This window comes from Saimiri boliviensis, chromosome 2 (assembly GCF_048565385.1).
Source record: "Saimiri boliviensis isolate mSaiBol1 chromosome 2, mSaiBol1.pri, whole genome shotgun sequence".
NCBI classification, from domain to species: Eukaryota; Metazoa; Chordata; class Mammalia; order Primates; family Cebidae; genus Saimiri; species Saimiri boliviensis.
Window position 1 is genome coordinate 205,686,578 of NC_133450.1, and position 23,820 is coordinate 205,710,397.

Consider the following 23,820-nt stretch of genomic DNA (forward strand, 5'->3'; position numbering starts at 1 on the left):
ACCCTGCATCTCCTGGGTTCAAACGATTCTCCTGCCTCAGCCTCCCAAGTGCTGGGATTACAGGCATGTGCCACCTTGCCCAGCTGATTTTGTATTTTTAGTAGAGACGGGGTTTCTCCATCTTGGCCAGGCTGGTCTCGAACTCCTGACCTCGGGTGACCCACCCGCCCTGGCCTCCCAAAGTGTTGGTATTACAAGTGTGAGCCATCGTGCCCAGCCCAAGGCCCTTTTCTTTTACGTCTGTCCTTGCCTCTTTTTTTCTTTTTTTAACTTTTGAGATGGGGTTCTACCATACTGCTCAGGCTTATCTTAAACATGTAGGCTCAAGCAATCTGCCTGCCTTGGCCTCCCAAAGTGCTAGGATTACAGGCGTGAGCCACCATGCCCAGCCTCTTCTTGCCTTTTTTCGCTTTCCTTACCTGTCCTTGTTTGGTTACTTCGGTGTGAAACTCGTTTGAGCAGTTTTGGTTTAGAATACCCTGTTCCTGTTTTTTCTCTTATTCTTTAATGTTTTGACTATGATCAGACAATTGATTCAGGGCCTTTTTCTTTTCCAGTGAATAAACTAACCATGGAAATAGAAATCACCCACATTCAGTCTGAGTCATGCCAGTAGGAACATGGGAATTCCATCTGGGGCAGCCAGGTAGCCAGTCAGGTGGAGCTCCACCCTGAAAGGCCATCTGCACTTCTGGGTTGTAGGCGGGCACACTTCAGGATTCTAAAAAGATGCTATGGGGAAACTGTGTCTTGGGCCTTGAAAAGTTCCACAGAAAAACGTCTCCTCTAGCTGCTTTGTGGTTAGATGCAGATCTGAATCAATACAACATTGTCAAGTGCCACGAAACTAGTACAGTACAGAGAGAACCTGTTCTGTATAGGGAGAAAAAAATGAAGTGAAAACATTGTGGAAGGAAGTATGACCTATTTGAATATAGTCACACATTTCCTTCTCATTTAGCACATCCTCCTCTTGTGTTCATTTTAGGTCTGGGTTGAGGATTTAAGGACAGCCCCCAGCCCCATAGATAGGGTATATGTATCACAAATCATTAAATGTGCACATGCAAATGTTGGTGCATAATTTTTGGCCCCCAAGGTGCCTGTGGGTTCCAGAGAGACAGCCTTTATTGTAGAGGAGTGGTGAGTTTTCAGTAATTTTTGAGGCAAGGACCATTTTTTTTTTTTTTAAGACTGAGTCTCACTCTGTCACCCAGGGTAGAGTGCAGTGGTGCGATCTCGGCTCACTGCACCCTCCGCCTCCTGTGTTCAAGCAATTCTCCTGTCTCAGCCTCCTGAGTAGCTAGGACTACAGACGCATGCCACCACACCTGGCTAATTTGTTGTTGTTGTTGTTGTTGTATTTTTAGAGACGGGGTTTCACCATATTAATTAGTCTGGTCTCGAACTCCTGACCTCAGGGAATCCACCCGAGGCAAGGACACTTAGTCTTGCTAGAAGTGCAAGGCTTTTGCACATCTGAGAAGTGTGGGCTGTAGAGTGGATGAACAGGAACTACTCGGCACTTGCTGTTGAGAGTTGCGTCCTGCCCTGTTCTGTCTCTCACTTGAGTGTTTTTTTTTTTTTTTTGTCCTTGAGAAGGTTTGGACTGGGCTGATGATTAATCAGCAAGAATATGCTCAGCTCTGTATCAGAAATTATTTCCTCTAGGCCTTTGTTCTAAAAACCCCAAATGCCCTTTTCTTGAACTTTCCTTCGGCACCTGACTTGTTAGGTCACATGCTGAGTTGCCCTCTGTGTGTGTAGTACCGTGTCACATGGTAGAACGGAAGCACATAGATGAGAACCAGGCTTTGTAAGATGAACAGATGGTACAGTTAAGAGGTGTTGGCCAAAGGGTAGGAAAGGAACTATTATTTATGAAGGGATCATTCTAGGAACCTTCTTCCTACCTAAGCCATGAAGAGGAATGCCTGGACTGTGGTGTAGCGCAGCCCTACCTGGGCTCCTCACACACCACTCAAGTGACCTCATGCCTGTTACGTCTAAGACTTTTCCTTCTGTGTAATAGAGACAACTTGGACGATCTCTGGGGGTGTTCTACCCCCTAGACCCTTGTGTGATTTTGGTGCAGAAAATTTCAGTGGAGGAATGCTTTCCTTTGCTTTATAAATCTTCAGTTGGCAAGCTCCTGAGAATGAGTATCAAAGTAGGCAGAAAAGAGAGCAGGATTGCAGGATTTCTTTTTTCTTTTGATACAGGGTCTTGTTCTGTCACTGTCTGGAGTGCAGTGGCATGATCTTGGCTCACCACAGCCTCAACCGCCTAGGCTTAGGTGATCCTCCCACCTCAGCCTCCCCAGTAGATGGGACCACAGGCATGTGCCACCATGCCCAGTTAATTTTTGTATTTTTGGTAGAGATACAGTTGCACTATGTTGCTGAGGCTGGTCTCGAACTCTGGGGCTCAAGCAATCTTCCTGCCTTGGCCTCTCAAATTGCTGGGATTATAGGCGTGCGCCACTGCAGCTGGCCCCGAGCGCAGGATTTTAGGTAGAGTTGTGTTCTCTCTGTCTATGCTCTCTGGGCAGGTTACTTTTGTCTTTCTAGAAAGCCGTCTGCTTGGGCTGTTGAGTCCTCCAAGTGGCATGCACATCCTTGACCACCAGCAGAGGCAGAATTTTTGTGTTGGGGACCTTAGTTATCATTGTTAGGAACAAGCTCTCGGAAATGCCTCTCATCCTTGATTGTTGGGGATTTCTCCACCGGAATGTCCTGGCCAAGCTCTCCCCCAGCCTTGTTTTCTTCTCTTATTCTCAAGTTGCCCTCATCAATTCATGGAGCTCCGTTCATAACCAGTATTGCACTGCATCAGAATTAGAGGTCTCATGTCCACATCTCCAGCTAAAGTTATTTGAACACGGATGCTATATTCTATTTTGTTTGGTAGCACTGCTTTGGCACTTTGGCATTGTGTATCAGGTGTTTAGTATGTGCTTGAAATACTGGATCTTCCTTAGAAGGAATGAATAGGAATCATATATAATAAATGCAGCTGAGAGTTGGGGAAAATCTTTGCTCCCAAGAATCATAAGAATGTATGGAGAAGTGATTGTTAGTCCGGAGATTCTTAGAAAACTATTAACAGACACCGGAAACTTTGCCAAGGAATGTGGACTTGGGCTCTTTCATTTTGACTTTATTTATGATCTTGTTGAGAGGTGTTCTTTTGCATCAGGCCAATGGGTGGAATTTGCTCGAAGGGCAGAGTTTCTAATAGAAAACCTATGAAAACCTTTTCAGTTTCTAAATAACTTTAACAACAGATAAAGCTTTGAGACAGGTGGTCTCTTAAACCGTGTTTAAAGAACAAGCCTTTGCCATATAAGAAGTGAATCCAAAGTGGAAACACGTAGAACTGTTCAGTGGGGGGATACTAACCTAGAAACCACAGGTTCATGGGCCTTGGGAACTTGGAGATTTATATAAGCAACCTTGGAGTATTTGGAGAATATTTGAAGTGGGGATTTCTGGGCTACGTGGCAAGGGAAACTGAACTTCCTACTCATAAGCAAGTAGGAGCGCAGAACATGAGATACATTCGAATAACTCCACAAAAAGAAAAACCAAAAAAAAAAAGAGATAAATCTCTGTGTCTTAATATTCCCTACTGTTTATATCACTGTTTCCTATCTAGATTTTTTTGTTTTTGTTTTTGAGATGGAGTGCTGGGATTACAGGTGCGAGCCACTGCGCCTGGCCTAGATTTTTAAAAATTATGCAGACATTTTAATGATTATATGTACTTGTCAGCTTTGCTGTGGTAATAACTCCAAAATGCAAAGGTTTGCAACAAGCACTAATTTCTAGGTCATGTTATGTGTCCGTGGCCGTGAGTCAGCTTCTCTGGCCCTCTCCTGCAAGTCTTCCCGTTCCAAATGAGCAGTCCCTGTTTGGGACACACTACTTTCAAAGTCAAGGAGCAGGGGAGCTGGTGGAAGCGTGCAGTGGCTCTTAAAGGATCTGCTTTGATCTGATGTACATCCATGTCATTCATGGCCGGAGCAAGTCACGTGTCCAAGCCCAAAGTCAGTGTGGTGGAGATGTGTCTTCCTATGGGAGGTCACTTGGCAATGATAAGAATATATGATCCTTTGAAAGGAAGGGAAGTTCGTAATTGTGAATGTTAATGTCATCTATCATATAGTCTCTGTCCTCTACTTCTTTCCCAGAACATTTAGTAAATATATCAGTTCATGTTTACCATTTAAAAATGCTTTGAACACATTTGCTATTATGTGTATTAAAAATTTTAGATAATTTGGAAGGAGCCTGACCTATTGCTATGAGGTGATGTGGCAGATCACTGTATGAATTCAAGTATTCTTCTCTGCACTATTGCAGTACCTAGAATTTCCAGAATGGTTTTGAATTATGGCAAATACTTTGTATCTTAAAGTAGTGGACATGCATGTGTGATTTGAAAGGTTTCTTCATTTTAAAAATATGTCCACTAAATTTTTGATTTTTTTTTTGTTATTGGAGCTAATTTACAGACCATGAAATTCACCATTTTAAAGTATATATTTGAGAGTATATTCACAGGATTGTGCAACCATCATCGCTATCTAATTTTAGAATATTTTGTCACCCCAAAAAGAAATTTGGTCTTTATTAAGCTATCTCTCCCTGTTCCCCCTCCCTGTAGCCCCTGGCAACCAAGTCTGCTTTCTGTCTCTCAAGATTTGCCTGTTCTAATATTTCATATAAATGGAATTATATAGCATGTGGTTTTTCTCATCTGGCTTCTTTCACTTAGAATAATGTCTTCAAGATTAATTGCTCATGTTTTCTGATACATACTTTTGTTTTTTGTTTTTTGAGACAGTCTCGCTTTGTCGCCCAGGCTGGAGAGCAGTGGTGCAATCTTGGCTCACTGCAACCTCTGCCTCCTGCCGTCGAGTAATTATCTGCCTCAGCCTCCTGAGTAGCTGTGATTATAGGCGCCTGCCACCACCCCCAGCTAATTTTTGTATTTTTAGTAGAGATGGGGTTTCACCATGTTGGCCAGGCTGGTCTTGAACTTCTGACCTCGTGATCCACCTGCCTTGGCCTCCCTGAGTGCTGGGATTACAGGTGTGAGCCACCAGTGCCCGGCCTCTGATATATACTTTTAAACATATTTAGGAACTTTCTTTTTACTCCTTAATTTTACTTAGAGATTTTAATGGAATGGCTGATATGAGTGATATCAGTAAATATATTGGTAGTTTTGGACATGAGTATCTTCAACCATTGTTATATATGGAATAAGTAAATATAATAAACTGTTTTGATAAATTTCCTATTGTTAAATCATTCTTGCTTTCCTGGATACATTTGACTTGATCCTGCTATATATTTTTTCTTTTCAAAATTTATTTTAGTGTACTATTAGCTGTTAATTTATTAATGATGTTTATACTTGTGTTTAATTTTCTTTTTTGTCCTAGTATTTTGATATTAGATATAGATAGTCATGGTGAAACGATTTTGAAAGTTTTCTTCATTTTAAAATTATGTCTTAGAATATTTGAATAAAGTAGGACTAACTCTTTGAAGGTTCATGAGTGCTCACTGTAAAACACTTGGGACCCAGCTTACCTCTTAGTGGATGTTCTCTGACAACAGTTTTGTGGTTATTTATCTGCTTGGGTTTTTTACCCCTACTTAATTTCACTTTGATCACATAGTTTTTCCTAGAAAGCCATCTAGCTCATATAGATGTTCAAATTTGTTGGCACAGTTATACATAGCACAACCTTATAATTTATAATCATATATAGACACAAGATCTAAATTGTTTGTTGCATGTTCCCCTTTTCCATTTTCATCTTTCTTTTTATTTTTTATTTTTACTGAGACAACATCTTGCTCTGTCACCCAGGCTGGAGTGTAGTAGTACAATGTCTGCTCACTGCAATCTCATGCCTCAGCCTCCCAAAGTGTTGGGATTATAGGTGTGAGACCACTGTGCCTGGCCATTTTCCTCTTTCTTTATTGGTCAGGTTTCTTAAGTTTAGTTGATCTCATTCATCTTTTAGAAGAATTAAATTTTGCTTTTGTTTATAACTTTTGCTCTTTTCTGTTTAATCCACTTTGTTTAGGCTTTTTTTTTTTTTTTTTTTTAAGTGGGGACCACAGAGTAAGTCTGGCCTAAAGGTTCTGTTTTATGAACTATGTCTTTTTCAAATGTATGTCTACTCTTGATTTTTTGTGTTTTGGTTTTCTTGGGTCTGAGTGATGAGCTCATGTCATTTTGACTTGTTTTTATGGTTTACTTGACTCTGATGAGATGATAATGCAGGCCTGCTATTTGTGCCCCCATCAGATCAAGTGAGTTATCGGATCCCCTGGGTTTCTACTTGATGTGTTAGAATTGTCTTAGATCCATAGATTACTAGTTATCTGTCAGATGGGAAAGAAGCCTGGCTTCCTCTGTGTTTTAGCAGAGGTCGCAGCGAGCCGAGATTTCAGTAGAGCCCAGTCCCTCCAGCATTTGCCTTCTGGCCTGCCGTGGGCTTGTTGGACACACTCCAGGGCAGCCAAACAAGATGCTTTCATATTCCTATGAGCTGCTTCTTGCATCTCTACCCATCCTGGGGGAGAGGTGGAGGGCCATACGGAGAGGGTACCCTCTGCTGATGGCCCACACTTGGTGTATTGGCCTGCGCTTGGCATCCCCTTGGTCACAGTCACGGCAGCCAACACCTTGGTGGTCCTTGTCTGCTCCACTGCCAAACCTTCCGTGCCCTCTACTCCCCACTGACAATCGTATTTTCAAATTAGGGGTGCATGTGAAGGGGGTTCAGGACATTTTCTACTTGCTAGATAACCTCGATGACCTGAAGTAACTTCAGTGACATGGGCTAAAGATTCCTCTTAGTTCTTTTATCAGTCGTGGCCCCGTTAGAGCCCGTAGATAGATAATCTTCGAGACCTTTGGCATTTGGCTGGCACCCTTTCCTAGTTTCCACTATTGACGTGACTCCAGTCACTGTTTTTCTTGTTCTTTTTACCTCCACTGTTTTTTCTTTTTTTCATTCTCTAGGTTAAATTAGTATCTGGAGGGTAGAAAAAGGGAGAAAGCAGAGGCTTGTTTTCAACTCACCGAGTTTATCTAAGTTTTAAGTGAGTGTGTCACATTCTGTCTTATTAATGCAAACATGATCGCTTCCTGGTTATTGAGCCTTTGGGACTGTTCTAGGTTTCACTCTCTGTTCTCTGTGTCATGAACATCTTTGAAAAGAACATTTTTGAAATTGTCCCTTTGAGTTTATTCTCCAAAGTGGGCTTAAATTTTACAACAAAATCAACAATCAAGAATATTCAGTTTGTATAGGACACAATCATTCTTGATTTTTTGAGATGGAGTCTCACTCTCGTTGCCCAGGCTGGAATGCAGTGGCACCATCTCAGCTTACTGCAACCTCTACCTCCTGGGTTTGAGTGAATCTCTTGCCTCAGCCTTTCTAGTAGCTGGGATTACAGGTGTGCACCACCACACCCAGCTAATTATTATCTTTTTAGTAGAGACCAGGTTTCATCATTTGGTCAGGCTGGTCTTGACTCCTTACCTCATGATCTTCCTGCCTCAGCCTCCCAAAATGCTGGGATTACAGGCATGAGCCACCGCACCTGGCTGACACATTCAATCTTTTTTTTTTTTTTTTTTTGAGACGGAGTTTCACTCTTGTTACCCAGGCTGGAGTGCAATGGCGCGATCTCGGCTCACCGCAACCTCCGCCTCCTGGGTTCAGGCAATTCTCCTGCCTCAGCCTCCTGAGTAGCTGGGATTACAGGCAGGCGCCGCTATGCCCAGCTAATTTTTTGTATTTTTAGTAGAGACGGGGTTTCACCATGTTGACCAGGATGGTCTCGATCTCTTGACCTCGTGATCCACCCGCCTCAGCCTCCCAAAGTGCTGGGATTACAGGCTTGAGCCACCACGCCCGGCTGACACATTCAATCTTTAAGCGTCTGCTGTGTGCCTGGCATAAGGGAGGTAAATTAAGACAAGTAATACGTAGTCTCTGTATTCAGAGAGCCATCATTTTACCCTTAACGTAAAGATGCCTTGAGAGGCTTTGTCAGGCTCCTCTGAAACTAGATCATCCACTTGCCCACATTCCTCCAATAGAATAAAAATGAGAGATTAGATTATTTTAGCATGCCTTGTTTTTATTAAAACTGTATGGCTTCTAATATATACCCACTGTTTTCATACATCATATGTTTAATTAGTATAGAATTTTGCCAGTGATTTATGTTAATTTAATATTCTGTCTTGTGGCTTGCTGACCGTAATGGTGTATCTTAAAATTGAAATTCTTTGAAGCAGAGGAATTTATAAAGCAACCTCACTCTGCATCTGTCTTCCTAGGATAAAGTAAAAGGGGGAAGGAGGAAGAAATGCTTTTACAATGGAAACCTACATAGTGAAAATTGGTATTTTGCACAATGGGGAGTTTCATTTATTAATCAACTGTGTGGTCGTAACTCTTCACAAAGGCTATTCTGGATATCTTTTGTTACAATAAAATCATTAAGAAAATTTATTTGAGGCCCCAACTGTGGGTCTCAATGCAGTTTTTATTTTTAGCAGCATTTATTATGTGTCTGCTATGAACCTAGCCTGATAGTTTATAAGAGGATGCAAGAATACTTACAGACAAGGACGTGTGTGTGTGTGTGTGTGTGTGTGTGTGTGTGTGTGTGTACTGATATAGCACCAATCATGTACCAGACACTATTCCAACTGCTTCTGTAGACTAACTCACTTGACCCCACTACACAGATTTTATAAATTAGGACACTGGGGCTCAGAGAGATTAAGAAGCTTGCTTCAGTTGGCATTGATAGTAATTAGTGGTACAGGATTCGGAACTGGGCAGTCTGGCTCCGGTTAGTCTCAGTTGCTTGTCATTCCACAGACATGTATTGAGTACTTTCGATTGGCAAAGGATTAAATTGGGTCATTTCTAAGATTCATTCATTCATGGAGTACTTATTGAGTACCTACCATGGGCCAGGGATAGCATTGTCTCTGCTTCTAGGGAATTCATAGATTAGTGGGGAGTCAGACAGTCAATAAATATTTAATACATTTTCAAACAGTGGTAAGTCCTGTAAAGAAAATAAAGAAGGGGATAGAGAGGGATGGAGGGATGTAGAGTTATTTTAGATTTGATGAGTTGAGGGGGCCTCTCTGAGTAGGTGTCATTTGAGCAGAAGCCTGTCTGAGAAGAGGAGGCAGCCATGGGAAGATTTGGAGGGAGAGGAGTGCTCTAGGTAGTGGGAGCAGCAGGTGCAAAGGTCCTGAGGTCAGAATGCGCCTGCATGGTGTGCGGCCAGTTATGGAAGACTGGTATATCTAGAGCTGGCGCGAGTGTTGGTGGTGAGGTCAGAGAACAGGTTAAGGGCCGGGTCGTTTTGGCCCTTGCAGGTTATGGGGAGGGGGTTTGGTTTTTCTTCTGAATGTCAGGGGATAGCTTTGAGATTTTTGGGTAAGGGAGTGATGTGTTTTGATTTATGATTATTATTTTTTTTAGAGAGAGGGTCTTCCTCTGTGGCCTAGGCTGGGGTATAGTGGCACAGTCACAGCTCGTTGCAGCCTCAGTCTCCCGGGCTCAAGAGATCCTCCCACCTCAGCCTCCCTAGTAGCTGGGACCACCAGGAGGTGCCACTACGCCTGGCTAATTTTTAAAATTTTTGTAGAGACGCGGTCTCTCCATGTTGCCCAGGCTAGTTTCGAGCTCCAGGGCTCAAGTAGTCCTCCCACCTCAGCCTCCCAAAGTGCTGTGATAGCAGGCATAGGCCACCCAGCTTGGCCTGATTTAAATTTTTAAAGGAGCACTCTGGCTGTAGAATGAAGAACTGACTATAGGGTAGCAAAAACAAAGCAGGAGGCTTTTGTGTTGAGCCAAGGGATTCCCTCTCCTGGAGGGAACTGTCGGTCATAAAGGTGATAGAAGTTGGTCATAAACATGCTGCTACCACCTGATACCTGCTCTTGAGCTCGGATCTCTGTGTCGCAAACCCCAGTGCTGGAGCATGCTGTTGAGGGGCAGCCAGTGTCATTCAGTTTTATCTTACCCTCTGCCCAGGCCTCCTGAGATGCACATGCTTTCCCTCCACCTTCACTGCTCATGAGGACCCTATCTTGAAGGGAGTCATTTTGGGATAGACTTGTATTAAGACCCTAAGGAAAAAAATGTTAACTTTCCCTGACTGGCTTTAAAAACAGAAGCTTCATATGTACCTTAGAGGATTTATGGCCAGACATTAGACATGAGAGACAACTTAGGGGTGGAAGAAGACACACAAAAAGGATTCAGCTTGGGAAGAAACCCTGGCCTAGGAACCAGACCCCTGGGTTCCACCTTTGGCACAGCAGATGCTAGTGTCTGTACATCTGGGTGAGTTACTTCACCTTTTTGAGTCTGCTTCCACATCAGTAGAGATGATACCTGTCCTGCTAACCTCACGAGGCTGTCATGGGGTGTGGTGAAGTAAGACTGGGAAGCGCTGTGTATGGCTGTGTCATGGCCGTCTGTCTGAGGTGGCAGCGTCACTGCTTAGGAGATGACAGACCCCGGTAGCCCATTGACTGTTCTCATGTCTCAAGTAACATTCCTAAGAACACCCTGGGATGAGGGCTGTGGGGGTTTCCCCTGATTGCATAGTCCTAGGAGGGAAGAATCTGGAGTATGTGACAAGATCTGATTGACTGACTCTTCGCTCCCTCATCCCTAACAACTGATTTGAGAACTAATTCATACTCTCTGGCCAAGACATTTCAGATTTTTATATGGGCTGTTCCTGGGAAGTTATTGGCTAGGGTTCCCAGGGCAAATGTTAGGGGAGTTGGCTTGGAGCCACTACTCGACCTGGGGAGAAAAACGGATAATTACATACACTCTCACAATACAGTGTCTCACACACACACGCATGTGTGCATGCACATGAGCAAGGCACAGTTGCAGTCTTTGGGGACCCACAGTGTTTGTGGATAAGTTTGACGTGTAAATAAACGATTAAAACTATGAAATGCTTCGGTGGAATTGTCTTCAAAGTATTAAGAAGGGAGTGAGTAATTCTACCAGGGAGTGGGTCAGGGAAAGCATTAAAGAAGGCATTCGAGCAGATTCCTGGAAGATATTTGGAGATTGCTGTGTACAACAGAGTAGGGCTTTTCCAGCAAAGATAAGGGGCGTGAAAAGGCTGGGTGGTTCCCAGGAACTGGTCCCCTGGATGTGGAAGGAGGTGGTAATAAAGGAGGCTGCTGAGATCAGGCCAGCCTGGACTGTGGGAAACCACTGTCTGGGCTGATTTTGGCATCTCTGCCCTAAGATTTTGAGTTCTTTTTCTTCTGTGCAGTGTTCAGCCACTGACAGAGCTGTTCTGAGGCCCAGTATGCGAGTGTTGATAAAATGTAAGGTAGGACCCCTGAGATGCCTAGTATGGCATCTTGCCTGAGGTCAGTGTTTAAATACTGAAATGACCAAGGCATGATGTTTATTCTGGAGTTCCAGAGAAGATGTTGTCCCCCACAAATCCCCAGACACTGGGGTGTGGACACAGTGTGTCCCGTGGTACCAGTGTAGTGAAGAGGCGATCCCATCAGTGGCTGCTGCTGTGGTTGGGCTCTGCAGTCCTGTCCACACTGAGGGAGGCTGCTGAGGGTGTGAGGTCCCAGCTGATGAGCTTGTCCATCTGCCCTGCAGTCAGAAGTGTAGTGTAAGAGAAGTAGAGTCCCTCCCAGGAGTCTATCTCCATGAGTACCTTCTGTGAAAATGGTACTATTTTAGTAATTACAGTTTTTATTTTTTTTTTGACATTGCATAAGTAAGTATGTGATTAAATGGTCTGTGGTCAGTGGAATGGGAGTTCAAGCTGCCTTTCCTATATTTCTTTCTTTCTTTTTTTTTAAGACTAGTTAAGTGCAGTAGTGAGGAGGGGGAAAGAGTAGAACAAGGAGTTGGGTCTGTAACTGACTGAACTGTCAGTTGAGATAACTCACTACCTTCAGACCAGCCGAAGGTGCCTTTTCTGTGTACTTTCCATTACCCCTCAAGTTGGGTGATACTGCCCGTGACCCCAGGCCATGCTGCTTTTCTCCACCTCATACCATCCTCCTTCCTGGATGTCTCATCATCAGCTACAGCCCATGGACGTGACTGCTTGGTTAACCTTCAGTTTCTTGTATGTTCTCTTACTTGGGGCTAGGCCATAACTCATCTGCAGAGATCCAAGAAGAGAGAATATGGGGAAGGCACTCCCCATTACGCCCCTGTGATCTGATGGCCCACTTGGAGTGGTCTCCAAGGCCCTTTCCATGGAGTCATGTCACTTTCTTGCCATAGTCCTTAGTCTCTGTCTCCCATTTACTCCAAGGTGACATTCAGAGGCCTTCACATCTGCTGCTACACAGGGCTCTGTCGTGTTACCAAACCTTCAAACCAGAAAAGGTGACTGGGCCTTCTCAGTTTCACAGCCATTTTTTGAATATCGTAGGGACATAATTTCTTCGTTGGCTTCCTACTAAGGTCTAAAGAGCAAGGCCTGCCTTTCCCCGCATTTGCCTGCCTCACCACCCTCCTACCCACTACTCTCTTTTAAAAATGTGGAAAATTTTAAGCGTATACAAGAGAAGAGAATTGTATAATGAACCTGCAAGTGTCAGCTTCAGCGGTGATCAACTTGGGCATCTTATATCATTTATATCCCACCGACTCATCCTTAATTATTTTGAAGCAAATGCCAGACATGTTATTCATAAGTATTTTGGCATATAATTTTAAAAGACAAAGATTTTGTAAAATCATACTTACATTATCATACCCAGTAATTCCTTAGTATCAGTCTTCAAATTTTCCTAAATATCTCAAAATCTTTATCATTTTGTATCTTGTTTTAATTGAATTGGTTGATCTCTTAAGTTTCTTTACATCTGTAGGTGCTTGCTCTCTCTTTTCTTCTTGCAATTTATTGAGGAAGCCAGACCTTTGGTTCTCTTTGGTTTCACATAGTGTAGATTAGCTGATTGTATCCTCACAGGATTGTTTAATGTGTTTCCTGCTCTTCTGTATTTTCTACAAATTGGTGTCATATCTAGAGGCTTGTTTAGGATTCAGATTCTTTTTTGGCAAGCAAACTTCATAGGTGGTGCTGTGAACTTCTTTTGGGAAACACATAATGTTTGGTTGTCTGTGTGTTGGCTGATTGAGTTTTAAATGTGTTAAAGTATTTAAGAGGGTTCCTTAATTTTTTTTTTTTTTTTTTTTTTTTGAGACAGAGTCTTGCTCTGTCACCCAGGCTGGAGTGCAGTGGCACGATCCTGGCTCACTGCAACCTCTGCCTCCTGGGTTCAAGCAATTCTCCTGCCTCAGCCTCCCGAGTACTTGGGATTACAGGTATGTGCCACCATGCCCAGGTAATATTTGTATTTTTTTTTTTTAATAGAGACAAGGTTTCATCATGTTGGCCAGGCTGGTCTTGAACTCTTGACCTTAAGTGATCCTCCTGCCTTGGCATTCCAAAGAGCTAGGATTACAGGCCTGAGCCACTGTGCCAGACTGGGTTCCTTAATGTTTACCTGGGTCCAGGTGGTGGTCTTGAGAAAGTGAGAAAGAGTACGCTTGCAGAGATCTTTTCCTTGTTGAGGTTTGATGATGGTGGGGCTATTTCGTTTTCTGCCCTTGAGCTGCTTGCTTATGTTGGTTTCTCCAGCACTTCCAAAAAAGATGAACTGGCATGAAATTGATCCAGAGGTTGTTTCTTTTGGTCATAAAAGATACGTTTGCTCAGGAAACACTGAGTAAGGAGAGGCTCAGGTGTTTCGAAAGTTATTTTTGGATTTTAGAAATGTTTCTTGGTTTGGCTAAACCAGCTGCTTTTGCTGATACTCTCCAGTATGTGTTTTCATTTAATTTTAAGGTAACTCTTTTCTTCTTTTAGGATCTCATTTTGCCCAATGGTGGTACTCCAGCAGGTACTTCAAGTCCAGCTTCTTCATCTTCCCTTCTCAACCGACTTCAGCTTGATGATGACATTGATGGTGAGACCAGAGATCTCTTCGTTGTAGTCGATGATCCCAAGAAGCATGTGTGTACCATGGAGACCTACATCACATATAGGATCACCACCAAAGTAGGTCCCTGTGTTACAGAATGCCCGTGTGGAGTGGTCTCAGGGGATTGGGGTCTACCTCAGTGGATTTTGCCTTTGCTCCCTGCCTCATTGTACATCTCTGTTCACCTTGATTACAGTTGTGGGTGTGGGTTTTTGAGAGAATAGATGTAATTCAGATTAAGAGGATTATATATAGCAGTTTTTTTAAATCTTAGAATGAGGAAGAAATTATACCAAGATTTTTCAAATAAACACTTAATCCCTGCACTCGCACTTATTTTTTTTTTACCATGATACTGTTTAACATGTTAATGGTGTGAAGACAGGGTTGTTCAAATGCTTTGCTTTATTACCTTAAGGCTTTAACACTCTAGTCCTAATTCAGATTCCTGATGACCAGGGCTGGACAAAGTACAGAGCTCTTTTCGCTTGAGCTAAAATGAGCTTAGTGCTGACAGTCAATGTAGGCAAATAATTACCCACCCAAATCTAAGGTACGATTATCTTCTCTCTCCAGTCATGCAGAGCCAGTTTAGGCCTTCTGAGGGCAGGCAGCTTCTGACACCTTTCTCTTCGGGCTCCAAGAAAGTAGCATCATAACAGCAGCTAGTTATTGGACAGTTACCCTACACTGTGCTTTTTTGCAGTTGAAACCCTTTTATTTTTATGTCGTATAAGTAATGTATGTTCATTGTAGAAAACATAGAAATTACAAGTAAGCTAAAACGGTAAAAGAATGCCTGTAAGCTCACCAGCCAGAATAATAATCGTTGGTGACTTTCTATACTACTTTTCTTCATCTGGTTACAAAAATAAGTATTTTGCATACTCCCAGTTTGCTTAATACATTGTGAACATGTTTCTATGCTAGGAAATGCCAGTAAGCATGCTTATAAGACTGCAATAGTGTTCCACTGTATGAATGTACCCTCATTTATTTTGTACTAAATGCTTTACATATATTATCAGTTGATCTTCACCCTCTGGTAGATATAAATACTGTTATCTTACAAATGGGAAAACGGAGAGACAGAGATCTTAAGAAAATCACCCACAGACATGCAACTCTTGGGTGGTGGAGCTGGAACTAGAGTCCAGGTCTGGCTGATTCCAGAGGTAGTAAATATTAATAAACATGCCCAAAATACATGATTTTTTTTCCTTTTTTTTTTTTTTTTTTGAGACAGAGTCTTGCTCTGTTGCCTAGGCTGGAGTGCAGTGGTGGGACTTCAGCTGACTGCAACCTCTGCCTCCCAGTTTCAGGCGATTCTCCTGACTCAGCCTCCTGAGTAGCTGGGATTACTGCACTGCATCTGGCTAATTTTTGTATTTTTAGTAGAGAAGGGGTTTCACCATGTTGGACAGGCTTGTTTCGAACTCCTGACTGCAGGTGATCCACCTGCCTCGGTTTCCCAAAGTGCTGGGATTACAGGTGTGAGCCACCACGCTCAGTCCAAAAGACATGATTTTCAAGAGAGGGATGCTTCCTATCCCCAGCACCGTGGTCCAATAGCATGGCATGTGTGGTTGAAACTGACAATACAGAAATAGATTTGAGGATGAGGAAATAGAGGCGAGCCTTCAGCTCCTTTCAGAGGTTATTCTTCCCTTGTCTTTAGCCTCATACCAGTGGTGTGGGAAAAAAAAAGTCATAAAACCACAACTAATTCCTCTTTCTAAATGTCTCGGTGGTCGACAGAGTGTAAATGCTGCTCAGAGGCTGAATTATGTACAATGCAAAGTGGACATTAGATTAATGACAAAGTTATTGCTGACTGTGGTTTGAGCAGTGTCATTGGTGTAGTGCTGCAGAACCCAAGTGGGTTAGAGTGAGTGAGAGGTAAGAGAGAGAAGACAAGAGTGTTAGAAGTTTGGCAATGAAAGCCAGCATAGAGAGCAGTGATCAGAAGGGGGCGTGGGCTTGAGGGAGAGAGAGGGAGGTTTCTTTTTCTCTGCTGTTGTTTTTAAGGATGAAAGAGACTTATTTAAGTGCCAAGTCCCCAGTATTATTGGTAGAGGAGGCGATATTAGGTTGAAGATTGGAGAGTAGGGTGGAAGCTCCTGGGAAGGTGGAGGAAGCTGGAATTGCCACTGATGGGGCGGTGTACTTTTTCCGTTGTTTGTGGAGAAGGAAGGGAAGTTTGTTTAGTGGCAGGAAGTTAAGGGGTTCTTTGCTTATATCTGCAGTTTTCTCTCTGAATAGATGATGAAGTCTCAGGGTTGGGGCGGGGGGTTTGAAGTGGGGATTAGAAATTTTCAAAACTTTTATGGGCCTTTTGAGAAATGATGGGGACAGTGTGGGAGTGAGTTGACGAAGGGAATATTAAAAGGGTGCCTGGCAGTGTTTGAGGGTCTGGTTGTAGAATGTATCGTGTCTGTCCGTGTATTTGCCTGATTTTGTTTTTCCTCCAGCAATGTGCTCACACACGCAGGTCTGGTAGAGCAAGCGGGTTTTTGCGATTGGGTGAATGGGCAGTGGGGAGGGAGCATTTAGATATTGCTGTAAGTAAGGGATTGAAGTTCTGGGCCACGGAACAGATGCCGAGGAAGGAAGGAAGTAAAGACATGAATGGACAGAAGGCCAAGGACCTTTGGGTCCCAAGAGGCTGAAAAACCAGGGATGTTGTAAAGGGGAAGAGCCTGAAATATAGGGGATGCCATTTAGAGGGAGATGGGTGGGTTTCTGCCTGGTGACGGTCTGGGGAGAGGTCGTGGAATGGAAGGAAACATTGCTTGCTTAGAGGCTGGTGTTGTGTGTGTGAATCACTTGGATCTTGAGGGCACCTAGACTGTGGAAGGGCTTGGGAAGGCAAGCCTGAGAGCCAGCTGCTGGAATCTTCAGGGCATCAAGAGAAATGGAGAGCTGTCAGAGGACAACAGCTGTGCGGAGGGGTAGTGGATGTGAGTCGTTGGATGGCACGAGCCTCACAAGGGTTTTCACAGGATGGTGGAGGAGTGGTGGTAAGGGGCTGTGTGAAACGAGGAGCATGTCAGCAGCAGCTCCTGGCCTTGCAGGCTGGGTGAGGCCTGGGGAATGTGAGCAGCTCACAGAGGGACCGACGGCAGGGAGACCCGCATTCTCAGGGAGAGCCAGGTTTCAGAATTTGAATGGGGAGAAAAACAGGACTTTATTAATTATGGCATAGGTCTTTCAGAGAGCTTGGCAGAAAGATCTGAGAGGAAGGAGAGAAGTGCAAGTCCATGTTGGAAGAAAGGAAGCTCTCAGGGCAGTGGGGTTTTGAGGCAGAATGGGACTAGCTGGTTTTTGTTTGATAAGGGAAGAGATCCTTTGTTGGGAGATGGGGGTTGCGTAGAATTCTTAAGATTCACCTGTGGCCTGGACAGATGACACTTCTGATGAAGACCACATCTCTCTGGAGTGAGTCAGTTGTCAATTTTGGATCAAATGGACATTCTTCAGAATGGCCCAGGGTCACAGATGTTGGGCACGTCAGCTCTTGGGGCATCAAGGGAGACCTTATGTGGTAGAGTGAGGCCCAGTGGATGGGGTGCCCCTCTGGGTGACCGATGAGACTGTGATTCTGTGCTGAATCTTCCAAAGTGCTGAACTTCGAAAGGAAAAAAACAAAAAACAAAAAACACCAGGGATGTCTAGAGATGACCAGGGACGTATTCACGTGGAGTGATGGTGTTACACCGCTAACTTAGTAAAAATGAGTATTCTTGACTGTGACTCTTGTGCTTGGTCACCTGTTCTTAGACCCAACTCTACGTATGTGCCCATGACCTTGTGGTCTTTGGGCATTCTGCACTGTGGACACACGATGTGGACAGACATAGAACCCGATGATGCAGTGGTTGTCTCTGATTATGGAATTGTGCGTGTATGCTTTGTGTTCTTTTTTAAAAACTTTTGTTTACTATAGACATTCAAAAACAGAGAGAAATGTATATTTTTAAATTTTCCTGAGTTAGATACTGAATTCCCTAGAGGAAAAATTTACTACAAACTCATCTTTGGAGTTTTACTGGGCTGCCTGTTTTATGAATACTGTGAGTCCTATAAATGTATTTCTCTCCAGAAATTTCAAGTCATGTCTCTGGCCCAGTTTTAGCCGGTGTGCAGTGTTTCATTGTGTGTTTTGCTAGCCTCATTCCTGGCTCTGCTTTTGCACTCTGTCCTTGTTTTTTTCTTTATCTTTTTTCACCTACTTCTAATTTATGTCATTTGATCGTATTTTACTTATCACTGTATCTTTTCTAGAACAAACAGTGGTAAAAATAAGTAAATACTGGGTCAGAGAGTGTGCGAGCATCCATTTCTTTTTTTTTTGGAGATGGAGTTGGACTGTGCCACCCAGGCTGGGATGCAGTGGTGCAAAGTCAGCTCACTGCAACTTCCACCTCCCGAATTCAAGCGATTCTCCTGCCTCAGCCTCTCAAATAGCTGGAACTACAGGCGTTCACCACTATGCCTGGCTAATTTTTGTATTTTTGGTAGAGACAGGATTTCACCATGTTGGCCAGTCTGGTCTTGAATTCCTAAGTGATCCGCCCACCTTGCCCTCTTAAAGTGCTGAGATTATAGGAGTGAGCCACTGCACCTGGCCTTGAGCATCCATTTCATGATGACATTTTACCTTCTTGCTTTCCAAAGCATCAAGCAAGTGGTTTTTTTGCTGTATTAACTTCCCTATGTCCTTAAATGAGCTTTTAAAAAATGAGCATTGTGTGTTTTGATCAAACATCTTCAAAAGCTGGAAAAAAAAAAGTGAGCATTGTGTGTGTGTGTGTGTGTGTGACTGTAAAAATACTGTATGAAAATAGTATAAAATCTGAAAACAAGGGTGAATATAAAGAAGACAGTTCTCATCAGCTCTAAATTTTTCTATATCCAGATATTAACGTAAATGAAATCCTTATGTACAGTTAATTTTGCATCCTCCCATTTCCTCTTAAAACAACAGACCAGGCATGGTGGCTCACACTTATAATCCCAGCACTTTGGGAAGCTTGAGGTCAGGAGTTTGAGACTAGCCTGGCCAACATGGTGAAACCCCATCTCTACTAAAAAATACAAAAATTAGCCGGGGGTGGTGGCATGCACTTCTAGTCCCAGCTACTTAGGAAGCTGAAGCAGGAGAATTGCTTGAACCTGGGAGGTGGAGGTTGCTGTGAACCAAGATGGCACCACTGCACTCTAGCCTGGGAGACAGAGCAAGATTCTGTCTCAAAAAAAAAAAAAAGAAAAAAAAAAGATTATGTACATCTGAACTTACTGCTGAAGAAAGATGTCCAAGATGCACTAAAGTGATATAGACAATGAGTCAGTGAATGAATATGCATAGAAAAAATACGGAAAGATATAAACTATGATGTTGTGTTTTTCTCTATTTAGAGGGATTATGGCTGATCTTTTATTTTCTATTTATTTTTTTTGAAGTTTTAAAATAAGTATATAACCCGAATAAATAGAGGAAAAATAAAAGGCCTGTTCCCCAAAGTGAAACTGGTTGTGGCAAAAACAAAACATGTGCTGTTTTGTGCTGTCTTTTGTAGTTACCAAAAATGATTTCCAAGTTAGAATAGAAATATTTCATAAAGTGTAACTTATGAAATGGATCTGAGAAACATAAGAGAAATGATCAGTTAGTAATTGTGTAATTTTTTTTTTTTTCTTTTGAAACAAGAGTCTCTCGCTCTGTTGCCTAGGCTGGAGTGCAGTGGCGCAATCTTGACTGACTGCAGCCTCCACCTCCTGCGTTCCAGCAATTCTCATGCCTCAGCCTCCTGAGTGGATAGGATTACAGGCACCCACCACCGCACCTGGCTAATTTTTGTATTTTTAACAGAGGCGGGGTTTCACCGTGTGGGCCAGGCTAGTCTTAACTCCTGACCCCAAATGATCTGTCTGCATCGGCCTCCCAAAGTGCTGGGATTACAGTTGTGAGCTACCTCATCCAGCTGATAATCATGTAACATTTAAGAAGGCAAAAAGTGGAGCCTCACATCAGTTTGGTTTACAATGAAAATGAGTTGCTTTAATTTGTCACCTTTCAAAATATGCCTATCATGAGCCCATAATCATTGGCAAGTTCTCAGATGGAGCCTGTTGGGGGTGGTGGAAAGCCTTCAACTTCCCTTCAAACTCTGTTGTTTTTTTTTTGTTTTTTTTTGAGACAGGGTCTCACTGTGTCGCCCAAGCTAGAGTGCAGTGGCACAGTCAGCTCACTGCAGTCTCGACCTCCTGGTCTCAGACGATCCTCCCGCCTCAGCCTCTGAGTAGTAGGGACTGCAAGTACGTACCACCACACTTGGCTAATTTAAATTTTCTTTTTGGCAGAGATGGGGTCTCGCTGTGTTGCCCAGGCTTGTCTCAAACTCTAGGGCTCAAGCTGATCCATCCTTCTTGGCCTCTTAAAGTGCTGGGATTATAGGTGTGAGCCACCATGCCCAGTCCCAACTCTCTTCTTACTGTTGAACCCAGGGCTCAAGGAGGCTTAGTGACATGATGTGTCAGGAATCTGGTAGAGATGCAAGAACTGCACAGGCACAGAGTCCTTCCCACTCCACCCGTGCTGTGCGGGGATGGGAGTATCAGCCCACTTGTTCCCAATATTTCTGTCATACGGTGCTTGAAAATTCATCAACAATGACTTGCTCTCTGCATTTAAGCCTTGTCTTTCGTTTCACTCTCCAGTCCTACCATGCTAATTCCTTCCGGAGAATCGTCTGATAAGTTACAAATACCTACACTGAGTGAATTTCCCCACATCTTCACCCCTTGCAAGCACAAGGGAAGGTTGTGTTTCACAGGCATATTCTGGTGTGTGGGACTGAGGAGGAGAAACAGTGCAGTTAGTAGGGGGTCAGTCCAAGACTGAGTCCTTTTAACGTCACCATTTTGCTGAGACTGTGAGCACAGGTTTTAGGGAGGATGAAATCATAATTTTTGATGCCAGAGCTGTTCACAGATTTTTCTTTGATGAATCACTCTCGTTCATGTTCTTTAAAGATTTTCTTGATGTTGTAAATTAAAACAGACTTTTGGCTTGAAAGAGTAAATTTATGAGAGATAGCTTGACCCATTTTTGTCTCAAACCTTAATTTCTGAGAACTATGATGGTCATATAGTCTGTACCCTCGTAGGGAAAAATGGCTTTATGTGAGACGTGATTTTAGTTTCAGCCAATAAATGAGTAAAAATCTTGTTTTGGTATAAATCAACTTAATTTTATTTAACATTGGTCTTCATTCTTAAAGTGCTGCAGTCACATTTCAGAAAACTTTAAAAACGGAGGAAAGGGGATGAAATTATTAATATTTTTCTGCAATACACTGGCATCTTTGATTATTTCTAGATTTTTTCGTATCCATATAAAATGCAACAGTTTCAAGGTCATGGTTCTGGTAGATTAAGCAAAAGCTTTTCTATTTTCATCTAATCTGCCCCCAGATGAGGAGTGATCTATTATCTTTACTTTTTGTTTATTTCCCTTTTGGCAAAAGTTGTCAGGCATTTTGCAGAAGGTGGAGACAATTTCTTTTCACAGATTTGGACTTAGTAGCAATATCCTAAGTGGAATTTTTCTGCTAAAAGAAAATTGTTAGAGTTAAGCTTGGAGGAAATGAATCAAATGTTTCTAAACAATTCTGGGAGATAGTTGAATTCTGTTTCCTGAGGGGAGGGGAAAAAACCTGGCATTTTTATTCTAGTTCCTTGGATTTTTGACTGGGCTCAGTGTCCCAGACTGGTCTTTTCTGCGTTGCATTTGGCCGGTGTGTTTGGTGGAAGGAAAATGTGATCTCGCCTAGTTTGGTTATTCTAAGAGAGCTTTTTCCCCTCCATTCAGCCAAGATATGCTCTTCCCTTATGCTTACTTTTTTTTCCATTCTCTTCTTATTTGCAGAGTACTCGGGTGGAGTTTGACCTGCCAGAATATTCTGTTCGTCGAAGATACCAGGATTTTGACTGGTTGAGGAGCAAACTGGAAGAATCCCAGCCCACTCATCTCATTCCCGTAGGTAGTAAGTCACCACAGCTTGTTTCTCCCTTGTCCTGTGTCGTCTTTCCTGAAGGGGTTCACTCAACTCTTACCCCTTAAATTACACCAGATTCACCCAGCAAACGTGCGTAAAATATGTTAATGGACACTGTATATAATATTTTACCTTTTAGGCTTTAGTTTCTGATTTGCTATATATTAAACCAGTTGGCAGGCTGGGCTTTCTTTAGACATGGGAGCAGAAATCTAGCACAGAATCCATTCCAACCAGTTTTTCATTAAAAAAACCAACAAGGAAACCATCTAACTCTGTTTATTGAAGCATTGAAGCAACGTGACATTTATCTACTCCGGTGCTTCCATCTGCAGTTTTTAAAAAACAGAGCCAGAGCAAATAATATTTAAATCAGCTTTTTTTTTGTTTTTTTTTAACCTTTGAGACAGAGTCTCACTCTCTTGCCCAGGCTGGAGTGTAGTAGTGCGATCTTGGCTTACTGCAACCTCTGCCTCCCAGGTTCAGGCGGTTCTTGTGCCTCAGCCTCCCTAGTAACTAGGATTACAGGCACCTTCCATCATGCCTGGCTAATTTTTATGCTTTTAGTAGGGATGGGGTTTCACTATGTTAGGCAGGCTGGTCTCGAACTCTCGACTTCAGATCATCTACCTGCTTCAGCCTCCCTGAGACTAAATCACCTGAGGTCAGGAGTTCAAGACCAGCCCAGCCAACATGGTGAAATTTGTCTCTGCAAAAAATTCAAAAATTAGCCAGGCATGGTGGCATGCACCTGTAGTCCCAGCTACATTGGAGGCTGAGACAGGAGAATCACTTGAACCCAGGAGCCGTGGGTTGTAGTGACCCAAGATTGTGCCACTGCACTCCAGCCTGGGTGACACAGCAAGACTCCATCTCACACAGACACACAAAAAGTAGAAATAGTAACGGTTTACACACCAGATGTCTCTTGGGGCCTTGGGGGCTTTAGGGCAGTTTGAGTCATAAAACTCCTCAGAGGGGCTGATTTATCTTTCACTAAAAACCTTTGTTGAATGATAACTTGTTAGTACTGCCAACTTTCTGTTACCAGTGCATCTTCCAGCCTTCTTTGTTTCCCCATGGTTAGAAGAGGCGGTGTATGCTGTGAACACACTGGCAGTTTTCTCAGTTTTTAAGTCAAAAAGAGCCACGTTGCTAGTACTGTGATAGAAATGATGGCTCTCACCTGGGACGCAGTTCTTTCTCAGAGCATCTCCCTTTTTCCCACATACCCTTTCTGCTCTCCAGTTTTGCTTTTCTGTCTTCTAATCCCTTAAAAACATGCCTGAAGAGGAAATAGTAGTTTTTAAACAGTTGGGAATATTTTTTAAACTAGAATCTTAAGGTGGCAAAATTGGCAGCCAGTGAATACTTTTTTAAAAATAAACTGTGTTTTAAAACGTTACCAGAATTACAGAATTATTGTGAAGGTAGTAGAGTGAATTCTCTCAAACCTCACATCCAGTATTAACAGTTTATATTAGTGTGGCACATTTGTCACAGTGAACCAGTTGTTACTATGAGATAAACATTATTAACTAAAAGTCTTTTGTTCCAAGTTCCTTTTTCTTTTTTTTTTTTTTTTGAGATGGAGTTTAGCTACATCACCCAGGCTGCAGTGCAGTGGCGTGATCTCGTCTCACTGCAGCCTCTGCCTCCAGGGTTCAAGCAGTTCTCCTGCCTCAGC

At 42.9% G+C, this 23,820-nt stretch overlaps 1 protein-coding gene across 1 annotated transcript in view; it reads left to right on the forward strand.

Annotated features, from left to right (window-relative positions):
- SNX30 (sorting nexin family member 30) overlaps nucleotides 1–23,820 on the forward strand; it is a 121,334-nt gene that overhangs the window by 39,370 nt on the left and 58,144 nt on the right. The window contains exons 2-3 of the mRNA XM_010335957.3: nucleotides 13,959–14,150; nucleotides 22,004–22,114. Of these exons, the coding sequence (XP_010334259.2) occupies nucleotides 13,959–14,150; nucleotides 22,004–22,114 (303 nt within the window). The remainder of the gene's footprint in view (nucleotides 1–13,958; nucleotides 14,151–22,003; nucleotides 22,115–23,820) is intronic.